Raw genomic sequence first — 27,260 nt, forward strand, 5'->3', positions numbered from 1 at the left:
GGTAGACAAATGATTCACACCAAGATCCAACCAGGAGACCTCTACTGGCTAATTCTTCCAGGAAGTCAACAGCTGACAAGGAAGAATTGTCGAAAGTAACAATGTATATCTGTACCAAACCATATTCATGTCTTTATTGTCACATTTTATTTGCCTACCTCATCAGAGTACATTAAGGCAAGTTTCCTCCATTTGAAAGTAAGACAGTATATTCAAACTCTTTTGTGATGTTTCGAGTGTAAAAGGTATGGACACTAGACGTGCATGTAAGGGATGGATTATGTATGTAGCTACGGCATGGCAGCCTACTAAGTGTTGCTCATCCATTGTGCATGAAATGCCCCAGCAACCACAGAACATGGCTTCCCAGTATTCCTTGAAAAAAGAAAATGCAAGGTATTAAAATCACCAAGAGTGCATTGAACCATGAAGTGAAAAAATTCAGTTCATTTAAGCCACTCACTTGCACATCCTCACTCACTTCCATTGCAGTCAAACCTGTGGCAAAAGTTAATACAGCCACACAAACACAGACTATGAAAACAAGCACAAGTACATATTCCTGCCACTGCACTCGTAAGGCCATTGTTTCTACTTCTGTAGCCATAACGGCAACAGTAATAAGTTCTGACCAACACAAAAATAACTTTCCCCAGCAATGTAGTACTACTCAGTGGATTTAGTAACCCAGATGTACCAAGCCCAATTAAGGAAGAGGTTTGACACCTAAAGAAACAGTAAAATAGTAGTCAGATATAGTGGATCTCGGGCCACACATGGTCAAATATCTGTTGTCATAGGTAGGAAAAGTTGGTATTTTTTAGGATAAATCCAGACAACAGGTTCCCCTGCCTAAAGAGTATCTCCAGCAGTTTAAAAAATACTGAAACAATCACTCACAAGAAAGATTTTAACATTTCAAATATCACACATACCAGATGTCATGCAGAAAAACAAACCACTGGAAAGAATAACATGGGGCATTTCACAGACTTAACAATCCTCCATCAAAACATGCAATCAATAAAAAATTAAATACAACTGTTAGAAATTGAGCTCCAATCTTTGAACTGCACAGTAGTTTGTATTACTGAGCAGTGGTGTAGAGACACAGAAAACCAACATGTGGTATTATCATTGTATGAAAAGGCAAACTCTTACTGCAGGAATACTTCAAGGGGTGGAGGATCATGCATTTATATCAGAAAAGGAACTCAGTTCAAATCAAGACATAACCTCAGTACATTAAGTGAAGTCAAAAACTTTGAAATATCAGCTATTGAAGTAACAGGGATTGATATAACCAAGAAATTAATCATTTTGTGTGTGTATAGGTCTGCAAGTGGTAGCGTAAACACTTTTTTCAATAAATTAACAGAAGTTCTAGATGAAGTCTCAAATACAAAGGTCTCCATAATTCTGTGTGAAGACATTAACATCAACACTAATATCATAAATGAATCCAGCAGCACCTTTATAAACATCGTTCAAAGTTTTGGCATGTCCCTATTGGTCAATAGTACAACAAGGGTTACTACAATGACCGCATCAGTAATTGACCATGTGGCCACAAATATGGACAGGGAAAAATGTGATGTAGCTGTAAAAGATCTTGGACTATCTGACCATGTCTGTCCAATAACAACAATAAAATCAGGCTGAGAATCATTCCCTAAACTACAAGCCTACAAACAACATCTGTCAGAAATCAGAATAAAAGATTTTTCAGAAGAACTAGAAAAACAAAGCTGGGATGAAGTGTATAAGGAAACCAATGTTAATATGAAATTCTCTAAATTCTCCATGTTGTTTAAATTGAACTTTGAAAAGGCATTTCCAAAAGTATGTATGTATGTATCAACATCTCACAAAAACAGATGGATAACAGCAGGTATTAAGAAGTCCTCCCAAACAATTAAACACCACAGTTCCATGAAAAAGATTCACAATGATACAGAATTCTTAAATTTTTGTCATGGATACAAAAAGATCTATGAGAAGGTGCTGAAAAAAAGTGATTTAACGACAAAATAATGTTTAATGCAGAGAATAAAAGCAAAGCAGTCTGGGATGTCATAAAATAAGAAACGGGGAGAGGCAAACAAATGCTGAATAACATACTGCTAAGGAAAGGGGATGAGGTAATAAATGATCCACAGCACTTAGCAAACTCTGTAAATGAGCATTTTTCAAGTATTGCAGAGAAGGTACAGCAAAAATTCCCCAAAACAAATATAACATCTGTAAATAATGTTACACTTAATACAATGATGTTACTTCCAACCGCAGAGAATGAAGTCAATAAAACTGTTAAAAAAACTAAAATATAAAAAGTCAGTAGGCTTAGATGAAGAACCAGTGTGTGTACTGAAACAATGCATAGGGATTATACAAGGCCCTGTAACAAATATAATAAATGAATCCTTCACATCAGGGACATTTCCAGAACAGTTAAAACAGGCAAGAGTTGTACCTTTGCTTAAGAAAAGTAATGCAGAAGACATAGAAAATTACTGGCCCATTTCCCTGCTGTCAGCGTTCTCAAAAATAATAGAAGCAATTATGAAAGACAGATTAATGATTTACCTGAATAAATACAATCTTTTAAGCGAATCACTGTTTGGTTTCCAAAGTGGCAAAAATACGGAGCCAGCCACAGTAGAATTCACAAAAGTTGTACTTGATGCTCTTGATAAAGATGAGTGTGTCACAGACATATTGTTGGATCTTTCTAAGGCATCTGATACAGTCAACCACAAGATTCTATTAAATAAAGTAAAAGCATGCTATGAATTTCAGTTTGAAGAGGAACTATAGGCAGTGTAACAAATGCAAAATTTCTAGAAATGAATATTGATTCTCAGTTGAAGTGGTTCGAACACACAAAGGTACTTGCAAACAGAATGTAATCAGCATGTTATGCCCTTAGAATCCTATCAGCAGTGTGTAACATGCAGTGTCTTTTAGTTACATATTATTCATATGTACACTCAGTTCTTAGCTATGGCATTATTTTTTGGGGAACAAATGCACAAAATATGAACACAATTTTCAAACCCGAGAAAAGAGCCATAAGAATAATAACCAAAAATACTAGTTGAGCTCATTGTAAAGATCTGTTCAAAACACTGGGGATTTTAACTGCCCCATGTGAATACATTTAACAGTCATACACATCAAAAATAACATTGGTAATTACTGCACAAACAGCTCTGTCCATGACCATGCAACAAGAGAGAGACTCAGCTTACATTTACCAAGAAAAAATAAACATAAAACTCAAATAGCATTTTCTACCAAAGAATAAAACTGTACAGTAAATTACCAAAAGAGATTAAAGAAATTGCAAAAATACTCTTATTTAAAAAGGCAGCTAAAAAGTATCTGTTAAGCAATACATTTTATACATTGAAGGATTACTTAAATAAAGCAGAGTAGGGGTTTGATGAAAAAAATGTTATACAAATAAATAGTAATAATAATGATTATAAAACATCCAACATTCCACACAACACCTTCGCTTTGTGTTTTTTTCCTTCTTTTTTCCTTTCTAGAAATACTTACCCCAAGTTATGCATAGCACAGTACTAACACCTCTTCCTCTTTCTAATCTCAACATCTCACTCATTATAGAGGGATGCTGACTCAGTTTTTCAGGATAGCAAATGGAAATTTGCGGTACAGAAAATGCCCAGAGATCACCTGTGTGTGTGTGTGTGTGTGTGTGTGTGTGTGTGTAGCGAGTGAAGTGTTATGAAACAATGTGTGTATAATGTGTGCAGTGACTGATAGTGAAATATGAGTGAACAGCGTGGCATTACATTATTTAAATAAGTTGTTTGTAAAAAAGTATTTTATACCAGGAGTAAATCTAATAATTGTCTCTAACTAGAAGTCTGCAAATATATGTATATACAAATCAGCTTATTTTGAATTGGTTTAAACTTGTAAATGTCCTATATTTTTGTAAAAAGAGATCTATGGATGAATAAAGCTGCTGCTGCTGCTGCTGCTACTACTACTACTACTACTACTACTACTACTAGATCACATCTTGTGGCACCTGTGAGGCTAACTTTTGTGTCATCTCGTTGTCACTGTAGTCTTGTACCATGGAAACCAAGGAGAGGATGTTGTTTGGTGGCCGTTATCCTCTTCTATAACACCAACTTCACACATATATTAAGCATTGTTATTAACTTAAACGGGAAGCTACTTAACTTAAAATAGTCCAAATGTTGTGGTACTAGCTCTCCGTAATGGTCCACGTTAGCCTCACTGCTGGTGAAGTATAAGTCCCACTATGTACATTATTCTGGTCACTAGGTACTGATTGACTCTGAGCTAGAGACTGAGCTGACAGCAACTGCCACTAACACTGGGCTGTGACAGATGACTTGACTCGTTGACTCACTGATTGGCTGACTGGGCCCTCCGGTCTGTGGTGTTGATCTGAGTACTGGCGGTAGAGAGGGCGTTGGCAAAGCATTTCTTGCAAGTTTGTCTTTGGCCTCTCTCCTGATGGGCTCACTTGCTCTGGTGCATACTATCTGTCTTCTCACAGCCTCTTTGCTGATCGGAGTGCTGGCAACAGCTTATGCTGACCATAGGAAGAAGCATCGACTGGCAAAACTACCAGTTTGGCAGGGTCAAAATGTACTGAACATTTGTCATGAAGCAAAGCATTTTTGAGTTCCTGAAATGTGTCTTGACAGTCTTTAGTCCACACCAAAGGTACCTTTTTGTGATGCAAGTGATGCGATGGAGCTGCAATCTGAGCAGCATTCGGTGTAAACTGATTGTGTTATGTCATCTTGTGTAGTAGTGACTGAAATTCAAACACATTGCGAGGAACAGGCAGATCACGGATTGCAACCAAATGTGACTGGAGGGTGTGCACCCTCCTACTGTTTATCACATAACCTAAGTACTGTAATTAAGTCTGAAAAGAGTCACACTTTTTTAGATGACTCTTAAGAGTCCTGCATCTAGCAAAAAGGTTACACAAATTGGCAATATGTTCCTCTGGTGTATGACCGGAGGCAGCAATATTGTCGAGGTAGTTTGAGCACAATGGCATTTTTGTAGTCAGGTGTTCCAAGTAACATTGAAAATGGCGGGTGGGGAAACACTGCTGGAGGGCAAACACAAATATTTGAACAGCCCTAAGTGTGTATTTGCAACAGACACTTTCTGTGATTTTTCATCCAATGGAAGTTTGAAGTAGTCATCCCGCAAATCTATCTTAGAAAAGTAACGTCCATGAGCTCCTCAGGCTGAGGTAATGAATAAGTGTCAACAATTGTCTGTGGGTTGACTGTAGACTTGAAGTCAACACAAATGTGAATGTGACCAGAAAGCTTAGGCAACAAAACCAGAGGACTTGCCCATTGAATAACTTGAATGGGAGCAATTATCTTGCAATTCTTTCAATTCACTGGCTACTTGGTTCTTAAAGCAATCGGAATCGGGCGGGCCTAGTAAACCTTCGGCTGTGCATTGTCTTTCAATGTAACATGTACTACAAAGTTATTAGCTTTTCCCATGTCTTCTGAAAATAGTTCAGGAAATTCTTTAAGCAAGCTAGCGACACTGTCTTTTGGTGCAAAAGCCGATATGGAAATCAAAGATATCTAAACTGAAAATGTTCTCACTGTCTTGTGATATCAACACTGTCCTAGTGTGAGATTTGTAAGTGGTGGGAAAACTACACTGTCCAAGTACTGGAATTACCTGTCCGTTGTAAGCAGTGAGGTGCTTGCTATATTTAGAAAGGTGTGGTGAGTCTAACTGTTCGTACGTGGCACAATTTAGCAAAGTTACTGAGGCACCTGTGTCTAACTGAAAGTTCACACGACAGCTGGCAATTCGTAGTGAGACAAATAGGTTGTTAGAATGTCGTTGCACAGCGCTAGGTCAGGAAGAAGACACACCTTAATCTTACTTTTGTCAGAACCTGTTGTAGGTTGGGAAACCACAACATTCACTGCATGTGCATGAGCCTGTTTTTTCTGAGAGCAGGCAAAATTGGCGTTTTTGTGCCGTTGCAAACAAACTGCTTGGACATGGCCTTTTTTCCAATACGTATAACACGTTGCGTTACGTGATGGGAAAGCCCATCTTTTATGGTGATCAAGGCTTCTAGGGCAAGACTTCACTAAATTCACAGGCCTGTTTACCTGTCTAAGTGGCTGTTCACTTGGCTGGGTACATGCTCACTGTTGTGGCTGCTAGGGACGGTCGCGAGCATGGGGTGACTCGACCTGACAAATTGGAGCCTGGTCAAACTTATTGGCCGCTATGGCACCTGAATCATATTGCTATAAGATATGTAACACTTGGGGAAGTGATGGATCAGAGTACTTTAGGATCTGTTCCCGTATTCTACTATCAGGGACATTGAATTTTATTGCATCCTTAATCATTAAGTCACTGTAAAAGTTGCCACAACTCCGCTTGAATTTACACTTCATAGTCATGCCCATTAATTTGGTGTACCGCTGACAGTACATCTCTTTCGTCTTTTTCTGCAAGTGGAAGAACTGTTATCTGGCTGCAGCTTCTTGGACTTGCTGTTCATAGTCTTGTTTAATGCAGCAATTACTAGATCATAACGGAGTTCGTTGGGAGACATCATTGGAAATAGTTTTTGTGTTAACCTGAACACTGGAGACCCACAATCGAAAGACAGTGTTGTAGCTTTACACTATCTTGAACTCGATGAACTTCACAATGTGCTTGAAATTGTGTCAGGTATTCGAACCATTCCTCTTCGGTGCCTTTAAATAGCCAGAATGGTGGTATGCTGTTCGGCAGCACTTGTTGGGCTAGTCAGTTGGTCAGTTGTTGTTGTGCTGCAGCTTCTGCAGCCAGTAGTTGTTGTACCATCCTCAGCATGGTACCAATTTGTTGCTCTGAGACTGAAAAGCTTGTGTTAGATCAATCACATTGGCCAGCTGTGGCTGAGGCGTGGGGGCGGGGGATGGAAGGGGCAGGGTAGCCATGGTTTACACAAATACATTATAGCAAAAAGCAAACAAAGCCTCTGAAAAGAGAAATTTGATTAGCAGCTCCCCTCCAGGAATACATGCAAAAACACAACACATTATCAAATAGAAACGAGCACCCCTGCAAGTTAAAACACAAGAGAAGCAAGCAAAATATGCACTGAATGTCATCCTCATTGCCAGTTTTTTTGTTCCTCTTGTATAACACAAACTGCACACATATATTAACAGGGTTCTTTATTAACTTAAACAGGAAGCTACTTAATGTAAGATAGTCCAGTTGTTATGGTACAAGCTCTCCGTAAGCCTCCTTTGCCGATTGGAGTGTTGGCGACAGCTGATACCAGCGCACTAACTACCTCAGTTGTAATCCTATGAGAATCTATGCATTGATGCCCAACAAAGATCATTCACTTCAGCATTATGGCAAATTCACTCATAGGGAGTATTACCCCAGGTGGTGACCAAACCATCGTTGTCAGAGACAGCGTCAGTGAGATGGCGTATCCTGGGGAGCTCACACCAACATGAAAGAGATTAAAAAGTAAGAAAGTGTCATAGTTTGCTACCTTCAACATCAACTCACTCCTCAAAGTCACAAAACTGAAACATGTTACAGATTCCCTGACCAAGAGGCAAATCATAACAGTGATACAGGAGACCAGATACATATGTGAAGCAGTCTTCAAATCAGAAGGATATCGGATTCTGAAGGGAAGGCCAGAGGAAGAGAATAATGAAGAATGTACTCCATCGCAGTACAGGTTTTATTATATTAACAAATCCTGGGAATCATTGCTGTCTTCAGCACCAAGAATAATAAGTTCTCCACACTTACCTTTAGAGGAGCAAATAAGGCAAGCACTTTGGTCAACGCACACACCGTCTCAAACGAGAGTAACAGAACTGATCCAGAGAAAGTCGAATTTTTGGGAAGATGTGAAAGAGACACTGTCCAAGATTTCAACCAAGAATGTCATCATAAATCTTGGAGACTTTAATGCTCAACTTAGGAAAGAAAAAAAAATAATCGAAAGATCATTGGGAACCTACCAGCCCACAACAGGACTAATCAGAACAGCAAACGACTAACAGAGTTTTCGATCTGATAATGAAACAACAGCATTTAAACATCTACCAAGAAAACAGGATCATGTGGCAATCTGAAGACATGTGGAAAAGGAAATTCAAAATGTCAGTCCTCAGGGATGCAGACATAGATTCAGGTCACTTCTTCTTAAAATCAAGGTCAAAATTTTACCAAAAGCTCAGAAACTATAAACACTACCCCTGTCGTGAAGTTTCGTCCAGAGAAACTTAGAACCAGCAAAGATTTTACAGTGGATGTGTGGGTTAATTGGTGTTCTCAGAAAATGCCAAAAACTTCCAAGAATTAAAGAATTACAAAAGAAAATAGAGAAGGAACATTTAAATCAAATAGAAGACAACTTCCTAAAGAACAATACACATAACTTTTATAGAACATTCAAGGCTAACTTAAGTAAAAATGAGCATTCAGACCTCAGCTTTAAAAACAAAAAAGAAAAGGTAATATATGGTGGCATGTAAAACAATCAGTTCTTGCCAACTACTTTGAAGAGCTCCTAAACTGTGAAGTGCCATATGTGACATTCAGCTGTAATCAGAAAAACAGATCCTGAGTCAGAGCCACCAATTGTAGATGTTAGGAGCTACGTAAATATTTTGAAGAATAAAGAGTGACAATGGGGGTATTTCAGAACACTTGCAGTATTATAATGAGAATATGATCATCAAATTGACACATATTGCAAGTAAAATTTGGGAGGACAAGTAGTTTCCATAAGGGTGGATGGCAGCACTATACATCCTATACACAAAAGATGGGACATGTCAGAGCCTGGGAACTAAAGAGGAATGTCTTTAATACCAGTGAGCTTTAAGATATTGTTACAAGTGTTACTGTACAGAGTGGAAAGTCAACTAAATCAACCAATTGGTGAGTACTAAGCAGGCTTCAGAAAGGGAAAATCATGCCAAACAAACCTTGAAACTGTGTTAATCATGTATCAAAAACAGATATGCATAAATTTAATGCTCATATTTGTAGACTTCAAGAAAGCCTACAATGAAGTTCATAGACTGACACTGTTCCAAATTTTGGAGGAGATGAATTGGGATGGAAAATTGAGTGAACTGATTAAATAGACCTTAAGCAATATAACATCCAAGACCAAGTTCAGAGAAAAGTTTTCATAGTCCTAAAAGATCAAAACCTGAGTCATACAGGCAGACTGACTCTCCCTTTGCTCTTTAACTGTGTTCTGGATGTGGTGATCAGGGAATAGCAACAAGAAATTAAAGGAGTGGGTGGAACACAGTTGGGATGCAAGAAAAAAGGAATGCAGGTAGACTGTCTGGCATTAGCAGGCGGTGTTATGATATTGTTGGAATTATTAGAAGAGGCCACTAATCAAATTGCGCAACTATAGAGACAAGTGGTTAAAGCAGGTCTACAGATCTCTATTCAGGAGACAGTATATGATGAACATCAAGGCAGCTCCTGGGTAGATGACAGTAGAAGTGAAAACTCAAAAAGTGGAGAGATTTAAATACGTAGGAGAATGAATAGGAACAGTTCTGACAGTAAAAGAAGCAAAGGGAGCACGAATAAACAAAATCAATTTAGTGTACAAACTATGAACTTTTACAGTAGGAAGAATATTTTGATCAATGCATAATTGAGACATTGCCAGTCAGTGATCCACCCTGAGGCCTTAAAGGCAGTAGAATATCTTAACCTTGTAAGAACAGGATTACGCCAGAGTCTAGAATTTGAGGAACAAAGCATCCTTAGGAGGATATTCAAACCTCGAAGAACAAGAAACAGTGAGTATTGAACACGAGCAAGCCAAGAAGTGCGTGCCCAGGTAGAAAGAATCACAGGCACCCATCAGGGAAAGATGGAGCACATTCTTTGAACACATCTATAGAATGGACCAGGGAAGGTTGACATATCAAATACTGCAGTTTTCTGTGGAGAAGAAAAACAAAGTACGCTACATTCGGAGAAGAAATGTAAATTGGGGAGGGAAACGCAGATTTGGTACAGAGTGACTTCCAGGGTGGGATTAGACCAGAACAAAATTGTCATGGACAGAAGAGCAAAGAAAGTTACGAAGTATGGGACTGAAAGAATATTGGACGAGGGTAAAAACCAGAAGAAATGAAGCTGGCCCAAATTAAAAATGGTCCTCAGGTGGACAAAATGAAAAGAAGGAGTAGCAACAAAAACTGCAGAACTTCCAATCAGAAGTGTTCCATGACATTCAACACCAACAATGTTTTCACTGAAAAAAAAAAAAAAAGTAATAATAATAATTAATGACCAGCAAATGAAATCGAGGAGTTCTAAGCCTTCTGATCACACTTGTAGTACTTTCAGACAAGTCTGAATAGGAATCATTTGCAGATGAAACGGAGAGTGATAGCTACAAGATAAGGGGAAAGAAGTAGAGAAAACCCCACCAATAAATGGTTCCCATAATGTGGTGGAATGTCCGTGAATTCAGGATTTGTGTGAATAAACTAAAACCCATGGCACAGGCAAGGCCAATGTGTTTATTTCTAGAAGATTTATCTGAAAGACACAAATGCTCCTGTGCTCAGTGGTTATAGCCTCCACAGGAAGGACAAACTCGGTGTGGAGAGAGCCAAAAGTGATGTGGCAGTATTTACAAGTGATGAATGCCAATTCTTGGCTTTCCCATTGCACAGCAGCTTGTAAGCAGTGCTGCAGTAATTCAGTGTCTGACTATATGCTCACTATACTTGCCCCTCCTAATGAAGTGCCAAAGTGCTGGACAACAAGGCTGTCAACAGTCTCCTCACACAATTCTCTTTTGTGGGAATTTTACTGTATACAATGTTTTGTTGTGCTCCATCACCACATGCAGTCAGTTGAGATGTAATGGGCCTGTTGTTAAATAATTTGCGCTTCCTGAACATGAGACTGAGCATGCACTTCAGCAGACAGGATCTTTTTCTGCCGTTAGTGTATTGTTATTTTACCCAGTCCTCGTACACACTTTTCAGTAGGAAGCAGATCGTAACCTGAAGTCCAGGAACGTTTTCTCAATCTTGGATACAACTACCGTATTTAATGAAAGAAAGCCACTTATATGGGTACTCAGCAAGGCGAACGGACTTTGGACAGCTAGCTGGCTGTGTTTAAACATAGAGACAATGTCCAGGAATTAGTGGATCATGTTACAAACAAAATCCACTATAGTTCTGATGCATTCGTGCCAAAGTCTGTGGGACAACTCTGAAGACCGCCCTCTCCCTGGTGGAATAATGAATGTCACACACTAATTGATTATAGGATTTGCAGAGGTTCAAGTGCAGTTATATCATGGAGACGTCGTAGCCCTTCAGGAGGCAAGAGCATATTGGCTTTGTATAATTTGTGATAACATTGTTAAAATTCCAACAGTTCAACCCAAGTAACACTGCTATGGGAAATCTATTACGAGGATTTCATGGAAGGTTAGGAGGTGCGGTATTAGGGCTATATTGAAGAGTGGCAGCATTGTTCACAGCTGTTGACATGGCATTGGATCATGAAAATTCAAGTACAGCATGTTGAAGCACCCACAGAGAGTGCTGGAGAAATCCTGTTCAGCCTTTTTAACGTAATATGGAAAAAAGGATGATTTCCAGACTGTAGCAGGCCGTTATTTTAATTGTTCTCTTGCAGCCTGGGAAGGGTGTCTACATGCTCAAGTAGATATTGTGCAGTTGCACTCACTATACGTGTAGAAAAGACCTTGAACTGGATAATCAACTTAATGTATACCATCTCTGTGAAATAGTTTGATCTGTACATGAACATGTGCACAATGAGTGAAATAATTTGCTGTGTTGGAGAATAGTACTTCACACCAAATGTTAGTGCAACATAAATGAATGTCACCTCCATCTTATGTAGTAAGTTTCTGGTGCTTATCCAGTTTCCTCTCCTTTGCTTTAAGTGTCTTCTTCCACATTTCTTGTTTGTGTGAAATATAATTATGTAAATCTAAACACATAAATAGACAGAGTGAATAATAAAGAATGGAAAAAGTTACTGAAGGCTGTTATAACACCCCAGAAATTGAGGCAGTTTTCAGGCAGAACAAAATCCAAATTTCACCAAAAGTCAAAGACAAAAATTATGTACTGCCTGGTAATAAAAATTGAAAAATGACAATAATGTGGAATACAACAGATAATAAACTAGGCTTTCGTTCAGTGTAAGATTAAAACATGAAGCTGAAAAAAGGATAAAGTAGACAATATTGAAATAGGTCTGGCAATGGATTTAGTGTAAGTTGAAGACATTGAGCTGGAGCAATCAAGAAAGATGGTTGACACTGTGGGGTAACATAGAGATATAGGTTGGCTGCTGGATATGGCACATGCTTTGGAAAATGCGGGTAGTACAGCTGCATGGTACAGATTGGCCCTAGGTAAGCAAGCAGTGGTTTATATGTTCAGTGAGAAGAAATTAAATGCCAGAAATTCTGAACATATGCAAGGTCAACTTTGTCAATCATAGGCAATAGCACTGGAAAAGACAATGTGACAGAAGTGATGGTACAGTGTACAAAAATGTAACAGAAAATGAGCGATGAAGGTGAAGTTCATTGTCACATTATTGAAAGCCACAGAATCTGTGACTTTTGAAAAAATCATTTGCAGGATGTCATTTATGTTCTTAATTTCGTGCTTGATTTCAGGGATGGACTTATTGATAAAGGTGAATTTGCAAGCATATGCAGAACACTTTTCCGAAATGACAGAGGCTTTATATACAATATTGAGCAACCACAGATTGAAGAAATGCATGCTGTCTTTGATTTAAATAAGGTACGTAGTTACCTCAAAGTTACATACTACATTTAAGACATGTTGTTAATGAGTAAAGTGACATAAAAACTAAGAAGCTTTGAATACTACACTGCACGGCATGGATATTACTGTGTGATCACATGAAATAAGGGAACCTAGTATCTTACACTGCCGGTGTTGGAATTTCTTTATCCACTTTCAGTATCTCAAATGTGTTAAATCATCATGATATGACATCATACAACTGACAGGAAAGGTTTTGTTCTTTAAACATAAGGCAAAACTTTTTACATATTTACGCAACTAGAGCACCTTAGGAAAAGATTCAGTGTGACAGATATTTAAGCAACAATATGATGCATTTCATCAAAGATGTTGAGGAGGCACCACAAGGCTTCGTTCACCATTTTTCATGCACACATATAAATTTCCCAGTCTCTTCACAGATGTTTGACAGTGGCTGCAGCCTACCCTATACATAGTGTGCTTAATCATTGATAAAGCTACTGACACTTCTCATCAAATGATGCAAAATGACATTAGATCATTATCAACATTATATGCTGTGTTCTTCCTTTCATCAGACAAGAAAGTTGATGAAGCATCACATGTAATTATACACAGAGTAATAATAAAGAGAGTCCAGGTTACTTGTGCAGACTTTTACTTTCTTAGATGCTGGCTACAGATTATGAGTCATCAAATTCAATGAATTCTTTGTAACATTGGCAGAAAATGCTATATTAGTCCAGTAAAAGCTATCTAGTTCAACACTGTACTGCTTCTACATGTTTCTCGGTTTAAAACAAAAAAAAAAAAAAAAATACACAAGTTTTTGCTGGATTTATCATTAACATAAATATATCTGTAAATATTTTAACATTATATGTAAATATAATTGTGAATGTGTAGGATGATTCAGCTAAGATGTTCACCTCAAGTATTTATGGAACCATGTCAATATATTGTAGTTTTGTTTTCACCCATATTAATCTTAAGAAAGTCCACACTGAACACTATATAGCCTCTTGTCATGTTGTTATCGTTGTGGTATTTTGTCCAAAGACTGGTTTGCTTCAGCTCTCCACACTAATCTATCAGCATTCTTCTGTAGCACCACATTTTGAAAGCTCCTCTTATCATCTGAATTGCTTGTTGTCCATGTTCACTTCCACACAAGGCTACACTCCAGACAAATACCTTCAACAAAGATTTCCTAACATTTAATTTTATATTTGATGGTAACAAAATTAAAACTAAATACAGACTGGTATCAACTAATATTTTTCAAATGGAACTACAGTAATTTCTGCTCTAATATTGTAAATATCTAAGAGGCAAATTCAACCACATTTCACTCTCCAAAGTCTGATAAGTGGTTTCAGAATACTACAATATTAAGAACTTTTATTTTTGCAATTGTTGCTGATGCTGTGATTTTACAATGTCAGTGTGTATCTTTAAATTAAATTTGTATTAAGTTTTTGTTCACGGGATAAAGAAGCTGCTAATAGTCTTATTAAAAATGCAGAATAGCAGTGAAGAGTTTAATTTAAAACTAACACTAATCACACTAGGCTGCATGGGATTGGACCAACACACAACCTGGAAAGCAAACTATGTGGATGATTCACCAGGTAACTACAGCAACAGTTCTGTGAAGGTCACAAGCTGAATTGATTTGTAAAACAGGAAATTGAGATTAAAAGGTTGTTAAATAATAATGTCCCATGAACAAAAACTTAAAATACAAATTTAACTTAAAGATACAAACTGACATTGTAACATCACATCAGTAATAATTACAAAAATAAAATAGGGAAGTTGGTGGTCATAAACATTTCTAAACAGTTCTATTTAAGTTATCAAGTATTCAGTATGCACTGGTGGTCATAAACACTTCTAAACAGTTCTATTTAAGTTATCAAGTATTCAGTATGCACTGGTGGTCATAAACACTTCTAAACAGTTCTATTTAAGTTATCAAGTATTCAGTATGCACTGCATTGCATATTTACAGTTTGTGGTGTAAGGACTTCTGGATAGACTGAAGAGATTCACTGATGTCATTGGACATGCTGCAACAGTGTGATATTTTAAATTCTCTTGGGTCATTGGAACTTGTGCATAGACCTCATCTTTCAGCTTACGCTAAAGAAAAAGTCTAGTGGTGCAAATCAGGCAAATATGCTCTTGAACTGATAACACGATTGTGTCCCTCTCAGTGATAAGAAAGAGTTGCCTCAGAATTTTCCTAGCTCACAAGAGAGAGTAGTGGTCGTGACACATATTATGCTGACACCATATGTATCTATGTATTTTGAGTGTTACCCCCTCCGAGAGATCTGGTAGCAGTTCTGTGAGAAAGGGTTTGTGTGTGTGTGCGTGTGCGTGCGTGCGTGCGTGCATGTCCGTAAGCCTGAATAACCACCTTTTGCAGTGCAGATCACTGCTTATGTTCTGAAGGTACCAACAGAGATGTGGAGCCATGCTGACTCCAATGCTGTGGCCAGCTGCACTAGGTTTCTCAGTTGAGGGTCCGTGGTGCGAACAGCCTGATTGATATAGTCCCACAGATTCTCTATCAAGTTTAAATCCGATGAGTTTGGTGGCCAGGGGAGTACGGTAAATTCATACTGGTGCTCTTTGAACTGCACACATACACAGTAAACTGTGTGACATGTTGGATTGTCTTGCTGGTAGATGCAATAGTGCCGAGGAAAAAAAAAATGCCTGTAGGGGTGGACATGCCGCCCCCCCTCCCCCCTGAAGATACCAGCATACTTCAGTTGATCTATTGTGCCTTCCAGAATGATGAAATCACCAGAGAAAGCCACAAAAATATTCCCCAGGCCATAATGCTCCCTCATCCATCCTGGACACTTGAGACGATTGTTGCAGGATGTTTGCTTTTCAGTTGTTTCACATCTGGTAGAGCATAAAACGTGGTTCATCTCAAAAGGCCACCTTTCACCACTTACTGCTCATCTAGTTGTGGTATTGGCGTGCAAATTCCAGCCTTGGTTGCTGATGAATGTCAGTCACCATGGGTACCTGTTGTGGAAGCCCATATGCAACAACATTCGCTGACTGGTCATTGAGTACACACTGTCAGTAGCCCTTTGGTTTATCTCGGTGGTCAGTTGCTCAACAGTTGCACGTTATTTGCCCATACATGTCTCCACAGCCATCATTCACCCCTGTCACCTATGGTGCATGGTGCAATACAGTTGCCTTGGCTCCAGTTTGGTATAGTACCATTTTGGTACCACCCTTGAGCTGAAAGCCAATGAATGTGCCATTTTGGACGACACATAACTCACTCCATTTCCATTTTACAACAACGACTGCACTGTTTTCTGCATCACTCGATGTGCTTTGTATACCATCTACTGCTAGTGCTGCTGCCTGCCATCTGTGAGTGGTTATTGCACATTGATATTGAACGTAGGTGGTGGTCACATTAATGTGACTGGACTGTGTAATTGCTACATTCAAGTTTCCCGTGATTTATAAAGGTCACATCTTTGATAAAGAGGATTATTTGAAGAAAGAACCTATTGTCTTGAGCAACAAAATTCCTTCTGTCTTCTGCAGTCCCATTGATTAATGTACTTGTGAAGTGATACATGATGCAGATTGAAGTTGCAATAATTAAAAATAGTAACTTTAGTAGTGATAGTGATACATAGATGCTGCACCTCACTATGACAACTGCCGCGTGTGATTGTAATAGGTAGAACTGGCAGTCATGCTGGCCACACCACCTGTACAGACCTATGGCAGCCTTGTGCCAGTATTCTATTGTGCTTTGTTGTATGAAGTACTCAGTCTATGTTCATACTGCTATGACTGCAGTGACGCTGCTTAGTTTCTAGACTGTCTCAGTTTCGCTGTTGGTTTACATTCACTGTGCAGGTTACAGTGACTCTAGCTCCATGTATGGTTTATGCTTTCGCATGAGACATGGACAGGAAAGTGCTGACAAGGACTCACACTATTGTGCAGGAGCAGTCCCCAACACATTTGCACCCAGTGCCTGTACTGTGGGCCCAAAGTTTCTTGAGCCTTGATAACTACCGCTCTCGCAGCAACAGTAACAACAGCAACAGCACTAGGAACAACAAAAACCGCAACAAGAACAGCATACTGCTATACTGCAGCTCTCATCTCTGCAGCAGCAATGTCAGTCAGCGGTCACGGCTATGCCCCCACCACTGGTTGACTGCTTCGACAAGGCTTCAGGAAGCTGTACGGTATACCTCCAATGTTTTGGTCTGCATTATCATGCTTGTAGCATTTCCAGTAAGCAACAAAGTGCCTTACTCTGGTCTTATAGCAGTCATTTGTACAAACTGACCACTCATTAACCCTATTGATTTGTCTTTCAATGAACTGTGTGACCAGTTAACTGAAAATACTATGATCATTAGACACACCTGTTGCAGGTAGGCTACAAAGTAATCGGTGTAGCCTGCTGAAATGCAGGGTCTCGCATGCCAGTGCAAGTTCACTTGTCAGAAATATAAATAAATTATTGACTATTGATGCTGTTGTGCACCAAGCCTCCAACAGGGAAGTCACAGCTAAAGCATTTGTCATATCTGATCCTAGTTTTAGTGAAATCAAACGATGGAAACTCCACATAGAAATGTCAACAGTGTCGGAAAAGACATTGCTACTTACTATAGAGAAGACACGTTAATCTTCAGACAGGCACAATTAAGGCACTTACACAAAGCTTGTGGCAATAGCTTTCATCAGCAAACGAGAAACAAGCACCAATCACCATTCATACATCCAAGCAAGCACACCTCACACACACTTGATTGGCAACTCAGGCCTAGTTTTCGAGAAGTCTTTAAAGATTGCTAAAGCTTTTGAGGTTGCTTCTGACACTCGGCATACTTTCACTAATGAAATTCAAGTGTCAAAAAATAGTCAGTCACTGTCACAAGCACAGTCAGCTGACGATTGTGATTCATCTTCTTTTTATACCCAAAAGTCACAACTGAGCTCACAGTTGATCTTAGTGATTTCCCCTCAGCGTTGAGTAACCTTATATTGAAATATTCATCACATAAGCCAGTGAAATGCCAGTCAAGCCCCAACTATGGCAAACATCATTCATGAAGCAATTGCTTACATGATGCACTGTGTGGCACCTGGCAGCTGTGTGGCAACAAGCTGCTCGTGGGATCGTGTACCAACATGGACCAATGACAGCATGCTGTTTTACAGAGACGGGGGAGCTGACCAGGCAGTTCTGCCTGCACTGCAGAAGATAACATTGAGTCTTACAATTTCCAGCCAGTTAGCAGAGTTCCAGCTGGACTGTGGAGCTGCTGTGTCAGAGGACACATGTCTGCAATTCGTCTCACCTTTGTTGCTAAGGTTCTGGAATAGGTTGTACGATACCGACAAAAAACAATCTCTCTCCCCATAAAATTGTCACTTACAGCTAAGTGTAAAAGCATCAAGCACATAGTAACGTCCTTAGTAGTGAAGTTGCCTAAGGCTCTTAAACTATTTGGCTTAGGTGTCTTCATGATATTTGGTTTCAGAAAAACAGATCATGTAACAGTTACTAGGCATAGTCTTCAAATTGGCAGCTGGTTGCATGGAGGCACAGGTCTATGTGCGTCCTCTTTCTATACACTGAATGGCCCATCGGGCCATCCGCCTTCTTCCTAATCAGTGTGTCCAGGAAAGGAATACAGCCATTCTCCTCTAATTCCATTGTGAAGGTGATATTCTCATTTATGCTGTTTAGGTGGGCCATAAACTCCTCCAGTGTCTGCCTGCCATGCTGCCAAATCACTTTGAGGAGGTGGCCCTACAAACTGCTCACTGTAAACCCAGGCACGTCTTCCGTTATGTCAACAATACTTTCGTGATTTGGCAGCATAACAGGCAGGCAGTGGAGGGTTTATGGACCACTTAAACAGCATACATGAGAATATCACCTTCACGATGGAAGTAGAGGAGAACAGTGTATTCCATTCTTGGATATACTCCTTAGGAAGAAGGCGGATGGCACGATGGGCCATTCAGTGTATAGAAAGAAGACTCACGTAGACCTGTACCTCCATGCAACCAGCTGCCACCATCTGGCGCAATGCCAGTCAGTACTGACCACCTTGGTACATAGGGCACACATCATTTGTGACAAAGAAAGCCTCTCAGACGAATTACACCACCTAAAAGAAGTATTTCGGAAAAATGGGCACAGTGAAACACAGATTGGTAGGGCCTTCAAGAGGAGACAGGCGGACAAATTTCGGGAAGAGCAAGATAACAGGAGACTCACCTTTCTGCTATATTTGGGGCCCCTGTCAGCCAAAATCAGGAGGCTACTGAGAAAATCAAACATAAATACCATCTTCCGACCAGTGCCGAAGACGAAAGAGCTGCTGGGCTCAGCTAAAGACCCACTCAAACTCAACACACCCGGCATATATAGCATTGCCTGCGAATGTAGCGTACAGTACATTGAACAAACGCAGCGCAGCATCTCGAAAAGTTGTGAGGAACACATCAGACACGTCCGACTTGCACAGCCAGAGAAATCTGCTATAGCTGAACATAGTATCAAAGAAAATCACACTTTTGATTTTGAGAACACCAGGGTGCTGTGCCGAGCCGGGAGCTATTGGGACAGTATCATTGAAGAATCGATAGAAATATGGGGCCACGAGAATCTTGTGAACAGGGATGAAGGTTATCAACTGAGCGTGGCCTGGAATCCAGCACTAGCCGCAATACCCCGTGAATGCACCAAGACCGTCCAGTTGGCAAGACGTGACCGGAATGCTCTGACGGAGACACCAACGATGCACCCACTTCCCCCTCCACCCCACCCCCGGGCTGTGCTGGATCCAGCCTCCTGCGGCCAGGTGGTGGGGGACACACTGCAGATATAAAGGGACCAGCATCCGCAAAGTCTCGGCACTTCACCAGAAGATGATGAGTATGTCACTCGTTGAAATGTTGCAGTTTGAAGACACCACCACCCAGCTGGAAGCTTGAGAACCCTTCACCAGCTGTATATGCTGGGAAAGCATACATTCACATTTAGTTACTAGACATACTTTCACCAATCTCAACCAGTCAGTGGACAATGCCTATGTTTTTTTTTAAAATTAAAAGACCTTATGGGTCCTCACATGTTTGTGGTGATTTCAAGGCAACTATCAATGCTCAGTATAACATTGATTTCCATTGTATGCGTCACCTAGAGGATTTGTTAACAAAACTAGCTGGGGCAAACATTTTTCAAAAGTAGATTGAAGAGATGCTTACCTCCACCTTGTATTAGATAGCAAATCACAATAATTGCTGGTCTTAAATACTCTGTTTGGCTTCTACCAGTATAATTGTTTATGATGTGAGGTTGCCGGTGTCACCACCATCTTCCAGCAATACTTAGAAAAGTTTATTCCAGGTATTCCATACTGCGTTAACTATGAAGACAATACACCTCTGGTGAGGATCTCAGCCATGCCTCGTACCCTTCCAAACTGGTTACAGCACAGACCTGGCCATTGTTTGCCCTACTTCCCAATTTCAGAGACGAGGGATTTTGTAACCCAACAAGGATCGGTTATCGAGAGGGACTCAGAGATGCTGCACCTTGCTACAACAACTACCATCTGTGGCCGGAAGGGGCAGAACCAGTGTGTGACATGAGGCGCACCTCTCGCACAGAGCTGTGGCAGCCTTGCGGCCAGTATTTTATTGTGCCGTGTTGTATTAAGTACTCAGTCTATTGTCGTACTGCTGCGACGACAATTACCCTGCATATTTTGTGGATTGTCTTCATTTCTCTATTGGTTTACATTCATTTCACAGATTACAATGACTATTGCTCTGTTTACAGTTTATGCTTTTGTGTCATATTTGGGCAGAATAATTGCTCTGTTCACAGTTTATGCTTTTATGTGGTATGTAGACAGAAAATTAATGCTGCTAGACTGACTTATTCTGGTGACACTTGCAATTTCTCTGGAACTAATATGTGGATTATGACCACAGGTACCAGGACGTACATTTTGTTCGTTCTGCTCTTTGTAGGCATTCCTCTTACCCTCTGTGTAGCAATTTTTTGCACATATGCCAGTCTGTCATTCTTGTTGTACACCATTTGTAAAAATACTTATGTGCATACAACTCAGCTGATTCTTTTCTGTTCTCTATGCATTCTCCATAAACTATGTTTTGGTCTGCAATAGATCCACTCTTATCCCCAAAGTAATCTGTACTCCATGGCCATGAAATTAATAGGAAGCTACATTTCCTATGTGTCCCTTTTATGGTGGTATCAGCATGGTGCAACACTCCTTTGTTCTTACCTGAAATTATCTATAAATTCACTAACTTGTGTATAAGTCAGCAGTTGGTTTGATATTCGGAAAATAAATCCTAAGTTCTAATTATTGAAATTTCTGTGAAACTGCGTAATATATTTGGAAAAGCGAAATGTTGTTGAATTTGTCTCTTTCAGATCTTTTGTACTGTCAGTTCAAATTACTATAGTTTGTCTTCAGTTAAAACTTCTGGACTGAGAGGACATGATTGATGTATAAAACTGCTTCCTGACATTTTTATCTCCAACTGTGGGAGACGTCTTCCGAGGTAAAATTGTGTGATTATACTATGGTTTGATTTAAAAAGGTGAAGATAATACCAGGTAGCTTTATAATTATAATTGCTGTGACAAGATACTATATATCCTTTAGTGAGGACTTTAGTAGAATTTATTTGAATGAAACGAGAATTCAGATATGTTAAACGATCCTGTAAATATTTGGTGCCAATGCCGGCTGCATCAGCCCAAATATAGGAATGATTCACTGACATTTTTGCACAATTTCATCTCTGAAATATTACAAATCTGTGTAAAAAAATCTATAACAAGTCTCAAATATATGTTAATAATTGCTTTTTGAAATAAATGTAATATGGCTAGAAAGAAAATAATATAGTTAACCTGAGGGGCTTTATTGCACAAGGTTTTCTTAACCACTGGTACCTAAACTCACTTGGGCACAATGCAGAATGTACCTCTGAGGTACCAATCAAAGAGAATACACAAATCATTACTAGTTCTCCTGCATAAATATGTGCACTAAAATCATTCTTTAGCTGAGATACATCTTATCCTTAGTATGAATATAAAGTGCTTTCTAGCAGTCCATACAATAAGCATTCTGAATTTGAAGCAGTTTTGTGTAGTGCACCATATGTAGAAGTTTGCGTATATGAGCAAAGGACGATCATTATGTACTAGAGTCCAATTTGCTGTTGCAGCCACAAGTATTTGATTGACATCAACAGATATTCTGATTTTGCAAACCACTTCAACCCATTGAACTCCATGCTTAAAACTCTGCATGGAATAAATACTGACAGGAATAGAGGTAACAACATGCTTTATAACCGAGGTGCTGAGTAATGAGTAGTTTATAGGCACATAAATAAGATTGAAATCATCTCTGGTTAATGTCCTTTGGAGGAAATGAACTTCCATCATGTGCATCCCCCCCCCCCCCCCCCCCCCCAACACACACACACAATGACCTAACTGCTACGTTGTCCTGGCACCGCAGCCAGACTAGGTTGAAAGGAATGAGGAGGAGCAGAGAGGTGGAGGGAAGGGCAAATGAGGCTGGGGAAGAAAAGGCAGTACGGGAAAGGGAACAGAGAAGGGTGGAGAGAAACAATGTGGGTTTGGATTAATGGAATGAAGTGGGGGGTGGGTTCAGAAAATAGTGGAGATTGGAGCCAAAAGGATTGTGGGATTGAAGAATGTGCTGTAAGGAATATTTACATCTATGAAACTCCAACAAGCTGATATTCAAAGAAAGAGCCAGATGGCTGTACAACCTTAATCTGATGACTTCGAAGAACAGCTTAGTGAAGATTTCAGTCTGTCATCTGCATCTGCCGACAACTCTATGCCTAAGATGTAAGGTGAATGGTTGCCTTTACTCTTTCCTTTATTTATTTTAACACATATGGTATACTAGAGGTCTTGTAGTAATCATACACCTGGGCTGAATAATCATACACCTGGGCTGAATTGTTTTCATCTGCTGAAATCAGTGTTATTGTCTTTGAAATTTGGCCTGACATATATGAAACCCAGTTGTATTGACATTCAACTTATTTCTTTCTGCATCTCAATTAATTTCTTTCTGTGTCTAAATTAATAAAGAATTTTCTTTTGTGTACCTATGTCTGAGGCATTACGATGGAAAGAAATTTCAGACTCACTATTGCCACAGTATATTTGATTTTCTCCTTGCTATCAAAAACATAATCACATTTCTGCCAAATTGTCAGTGAGTGTGTGATCACTTTATTTTTGCTGAGGCATTCTCAATAATTTTACATTTGATGCACTCTTTGGGTAATCACTTGAGCACTACAAAATGTTAATTGAGAACACAGTAAATTCATAAATCTTACTGCATAAATAGTTAACAGGGAAAATGCTTCAGACTAAATGAATTTTAGAAAGAGGTTCCAGTACTGTGACCTTCTTGGGGGAGGGCGGTGGGAGTGTTTTTTAAATTTAGACTTCTAAAATGTTGTTTTAATGCTTTTCTGCACATTTTGAAAGTGCGAATACAACATCTTTAGTGGTAAAAAATAAAGTTAGTCTACCAAATCTCAAAAAATATTGTTCTGATTCTTTTTTGTTAGAGGTATCGGTGCATACCACTGCATACCAAATCAAGCACTGCATTTTTGAACTTCCAAATGCACTGATACAAGATGCTAATTTTGTCCTTTTGCACATAACAGAAGTATAGAAATAAGGTTAGTACTGCACTAGTGCCCTACTGAAAAGGCAACTAATAAAATACCCAAAAATTAGCCGGTAGTTAAGTGTCAACAGAACTCGGTATATGTGCATCTAGAAGAACTTGAGATTCTAATCAAATCAAACAATTTAATCCAAAAAGTAAATATTATTCAGTTTTTGGGACTGTAAGTAGATCATAACCTGAATTGGAAAAAAACTGTCCCATAGACTTAGTAAAGTGCACATGTTCAGTTGCATCATGTATGCTGATTTAAATTGAGAAATAATTTATTTTGTGTATTTTCATTCACTAAGGTGTAATGGAATAATTGTTGGGGGTATCTTTACACAGATCACATTTTCAGAAGACAGACTTGTGCTAATCCCAAAAGTCTTGTAGAAATCTCTTTAAATAGATTTATATTGTGCACTACTGTTGTACATTGTTATTGAAAAGTAAAGCTAGTCTCAGTATTGAGTTTCAACAATAAGGATGATGATTTTCCTCAAATTGTGTAATCAAGAAAAATATTTCAGTGGGTGCCCTCCAGAATGTTGATTCATACTCGTGGTAACTTTTATGTCAGCCTTTTTTTTATGTGTGGCTTTACAGGATCATTACACACACCTACATCTATACTCCTCAAGTCACTTTACAGTGTGTGGAAGAGGGTATTTCTATCATGCCCCTTTCCTGTTCCATTTGCAAATTGTGTGCATGACGAACAACTGTCATTAAGCCTCTGAATAAGCTTGAATTTCTTTGATTTTCTCGTCATGATAGTTCTGTGAGCCTTTGTATCTAAATGATCAGCTTTGGTGCAGGAGGACCCAGATTTGATTCCCAGTACCTCGTTGAATTTTTGTCAGATAGGAGGGTCTGGAACAGTGTCTTCTCTGCCTTCTGAAGCTGAATGAGGAGCTGCTCAAATAATGAAGCAGCCGCACATTCAGGATTCATCTACCACAATAACATGAAACTGGTAATACGCCAGTCGCATGTCCCAAGGTTGTAGATCACTCCTTGTTCTGATTATTAGGCAGCAGTTGACCAGTCAAAATGGACATGAGGCCAAATTTGTGAGGGTGGCAGTGGTATGTGGAAGGAGGTAACAACTCGGAATTTTAAAAGTAGAGCTCTCCTTAATACACAGCATCTCTGTTGTATCTACAACTAAGTTTGATGAGCAACTCTGTGATGCTTTTACATTTACTAAACAGACCCATGATAAAATTCACTGCCCTCCTTTGGATCTTCTCTCTTTCCTGTATTAGTCTTGCTTCATAGTGGTTCAGACTCGCAAGAAATACTTGAGAATCGATCAAACGAGTTTTCAGTAAAATACTTCTTTTTGTGGGTGAACTACATTTTCTTACGACTCTTTTAACAAATCTCAGTATGCCGTCATCTTCTGCTCCTACATATAATTTTATGTTTGTTAGGTTTCCGATGCTTGATAGGGTCACTTGCCAGCCACTACACTGCATCATCTGTAAACAGCCTCAAGGAATTTTTAACATTATTCACCTTGTCATTTATGTACATTGTGAGTTGCAACAACCCTATAACACTCCCTGGGAGTACATTCAAAATTACTTTCTCATTTGATGAAGTGACCCCATTCAGAATGACTTCTATATATTTCTGTCTGCTAGGAAGTCCTGAGTCCAGTCATAAAGCTGGTCCAATGTTCCATGAGCATGTATTTTGTTCAGTAGATGACAATGCAAAACAGTATCAAATTCTTCCAGAAGTTGAGGAAAATGTCATCAACTATTAAATCTCTCCACAAAAGTCATTATATGTGAATATAAAATGTGTTCCATATTCTACAATAGATTGTGTCATCCATATAGGCCTGTACTTACCTGCATCTGTCTGATGGTTCTTGTTGAAAACGGAAATAACCAGCATCTTTTACCAATCACTTGGGACATGTCTTTGCTGAAGAAATTGTCCATGTTTAATTATGCCTCTCTTAACTTTGTGTGTCAGCCACAAATCAAAAACCATGTAAGACTGCAAATTTGGAATGCTGGATACATATGCTTTCTCCTGTTATAATGTTTGTATTAACATGAATAGTTGATAAATTTTTGCTATGATTACAGGATGGTTATATTGACAGAGAAGAGTTCATATTTTGCTGGGATCGTTGGATAAAGAAAGTGAGTATAACATAAAAAAGAATGAAGACTTCACTAGCTTATGCCCACACACACACACACACACACACACACACACACACACACACACACACAGAGAGAGAGAGAGAGAGAGAGAGAGAGAGAGAGAGAGAGAGAGAGAGAGATTGTAAGCTACACAGTTTGGCAATAATCATTCATTCGGGTGGACTGTTGCTTGGTAGTCAGGCCCACATAAAATGCTGTGAAAAAATTGTAGCAGAGCTGGTGTATTAAAGGCTGCTGTCACAGGTGGCCCTGCCTCTGTGGGGCAGGATAAACCTGACACAACTGGATTAGGATGTGCAGGTTGGGTGTATCAGACAGATATTGCCACTGGGTCTTCCACATGGATGTTCCCATGTGCCAAGTGGGTGGGAGTGGGTGTGGCATAAGCATGAACAGGAAATTGTGTAGATTGAGTAGGTAGTGGAATGCTGCTTTGGTAGGGATGGGAACATTTGTGGGCAGGATGCTCATTTTGGGGCACAATGACAAATACTCAAAACCATGGTGAAAGCTATGGTTCAGTTGCTCCAGTGAAGAATGATATTTGGTGACGAAGCAAATGCTCCTTTTTATTTTTCTGTTGGGGTTTGCTAGTGGATTAAGGATGTGTGAGAATATGATGCAGGAAACTGTCTGCGTATTAGGTATAGGGAATAGTCGCCATAGTGGGCAAGCAAATTACTGTCACTGTAGGCACACCCGTCCACAGGTGGCCACACTATATGGGAGGGGCTGACAGCTGTCAAAATGCTTGTGCTGTCGATTGTTAGTGGGCTGTATGCGGACAGAATTGTGGATGGAGCCATCAGACAATTGGAGGTAAACGGCCAGGAAGGTAAGCAGGACCAGGTGGAGTGAATGGGCGAGGTGTTGAGACTGTGGAGGAATGAGGGTTGGTTGTCTTGGCCCCAGGTCCAGATCATAAAGGATACCATCAGTGAACCTGAACCAGACGTAAGGCAGGCTAGGAATGTTTCTTCTAGATGGCCCATAAAAGATGGACATAGAAGAGTGCCATGTGGGTGCACACGGCTTTGCCACAGATTTGTTTATAATACCAACCAGTCAAAGGAAAAGTAGGTATGTTTGTTGATGTAATTAGTTAGATGCATAGGGAATGAGATGGTGAGTCAGGAGTTGGAGGGACATTGGGAGAATTAGTGTTTGATAGCAGAAAGGCCCCGGCCACAGGCGTGGTGATTTGTATGGAATTGGCATCAACAGTAGGATTTGAGTAGGGTTTAGAGGTTATGCTGGGCTTGTATGTGGAGGAGCCAGACAATTAGTGGATGCTTTCTGTTAGAGTGTCACTTTGGTTCACCATGACAGTGTTAGAGCCTTTATTTGCAGGAATGGTGATTAAATCAGGATCTGCCTTG

General features: G+C 39.5%; 1 protein-coding gene across 3 annotated transcripts in view; it reads left to right on the top strand.

The window, feature by feature from the left end:
- Positions 1-27,260, top strand: part of LOC126184600 (nicotinamidase) — a 313,135-nt gene that overhangs the window by 127,117 nt on the left and 158,758 nt on the right. For all 3 annotated transcript variants that reach the window (XM_049927043.1, XM_049927044.1, XM_049927045.1), the window contains 2 exons: positions 12,767-12,896; positions 25,801-25,857. In XM_049927043.1, the coding sequence (XP_049783000.1) occupies positions 12,767-12,896; positions 25,801-25,857 (187 nt within the window). The remainder of the gene's footprint in view (positions 1-12,766; positions 12,897-25,800; positions 25,858-27,260) is intronic.

The sequence above is a fragment of the Schistocerca cancellata genome, chromosome 4, assembly GCF_023864275.1.
Source record: "Schistocerca cancellata isolate TAMUIC-IGC-003103 chromosome 4, iqSchCanc2.1, whole genome shotgun sequence".
Taxonomy (NCBI): domain Eukaryota; kingdom Metazoa; phylum Arthropoda; class Insecta; order Orthoptera; family Acrididae; genus Schistocerca; species Schistocerca cancellata.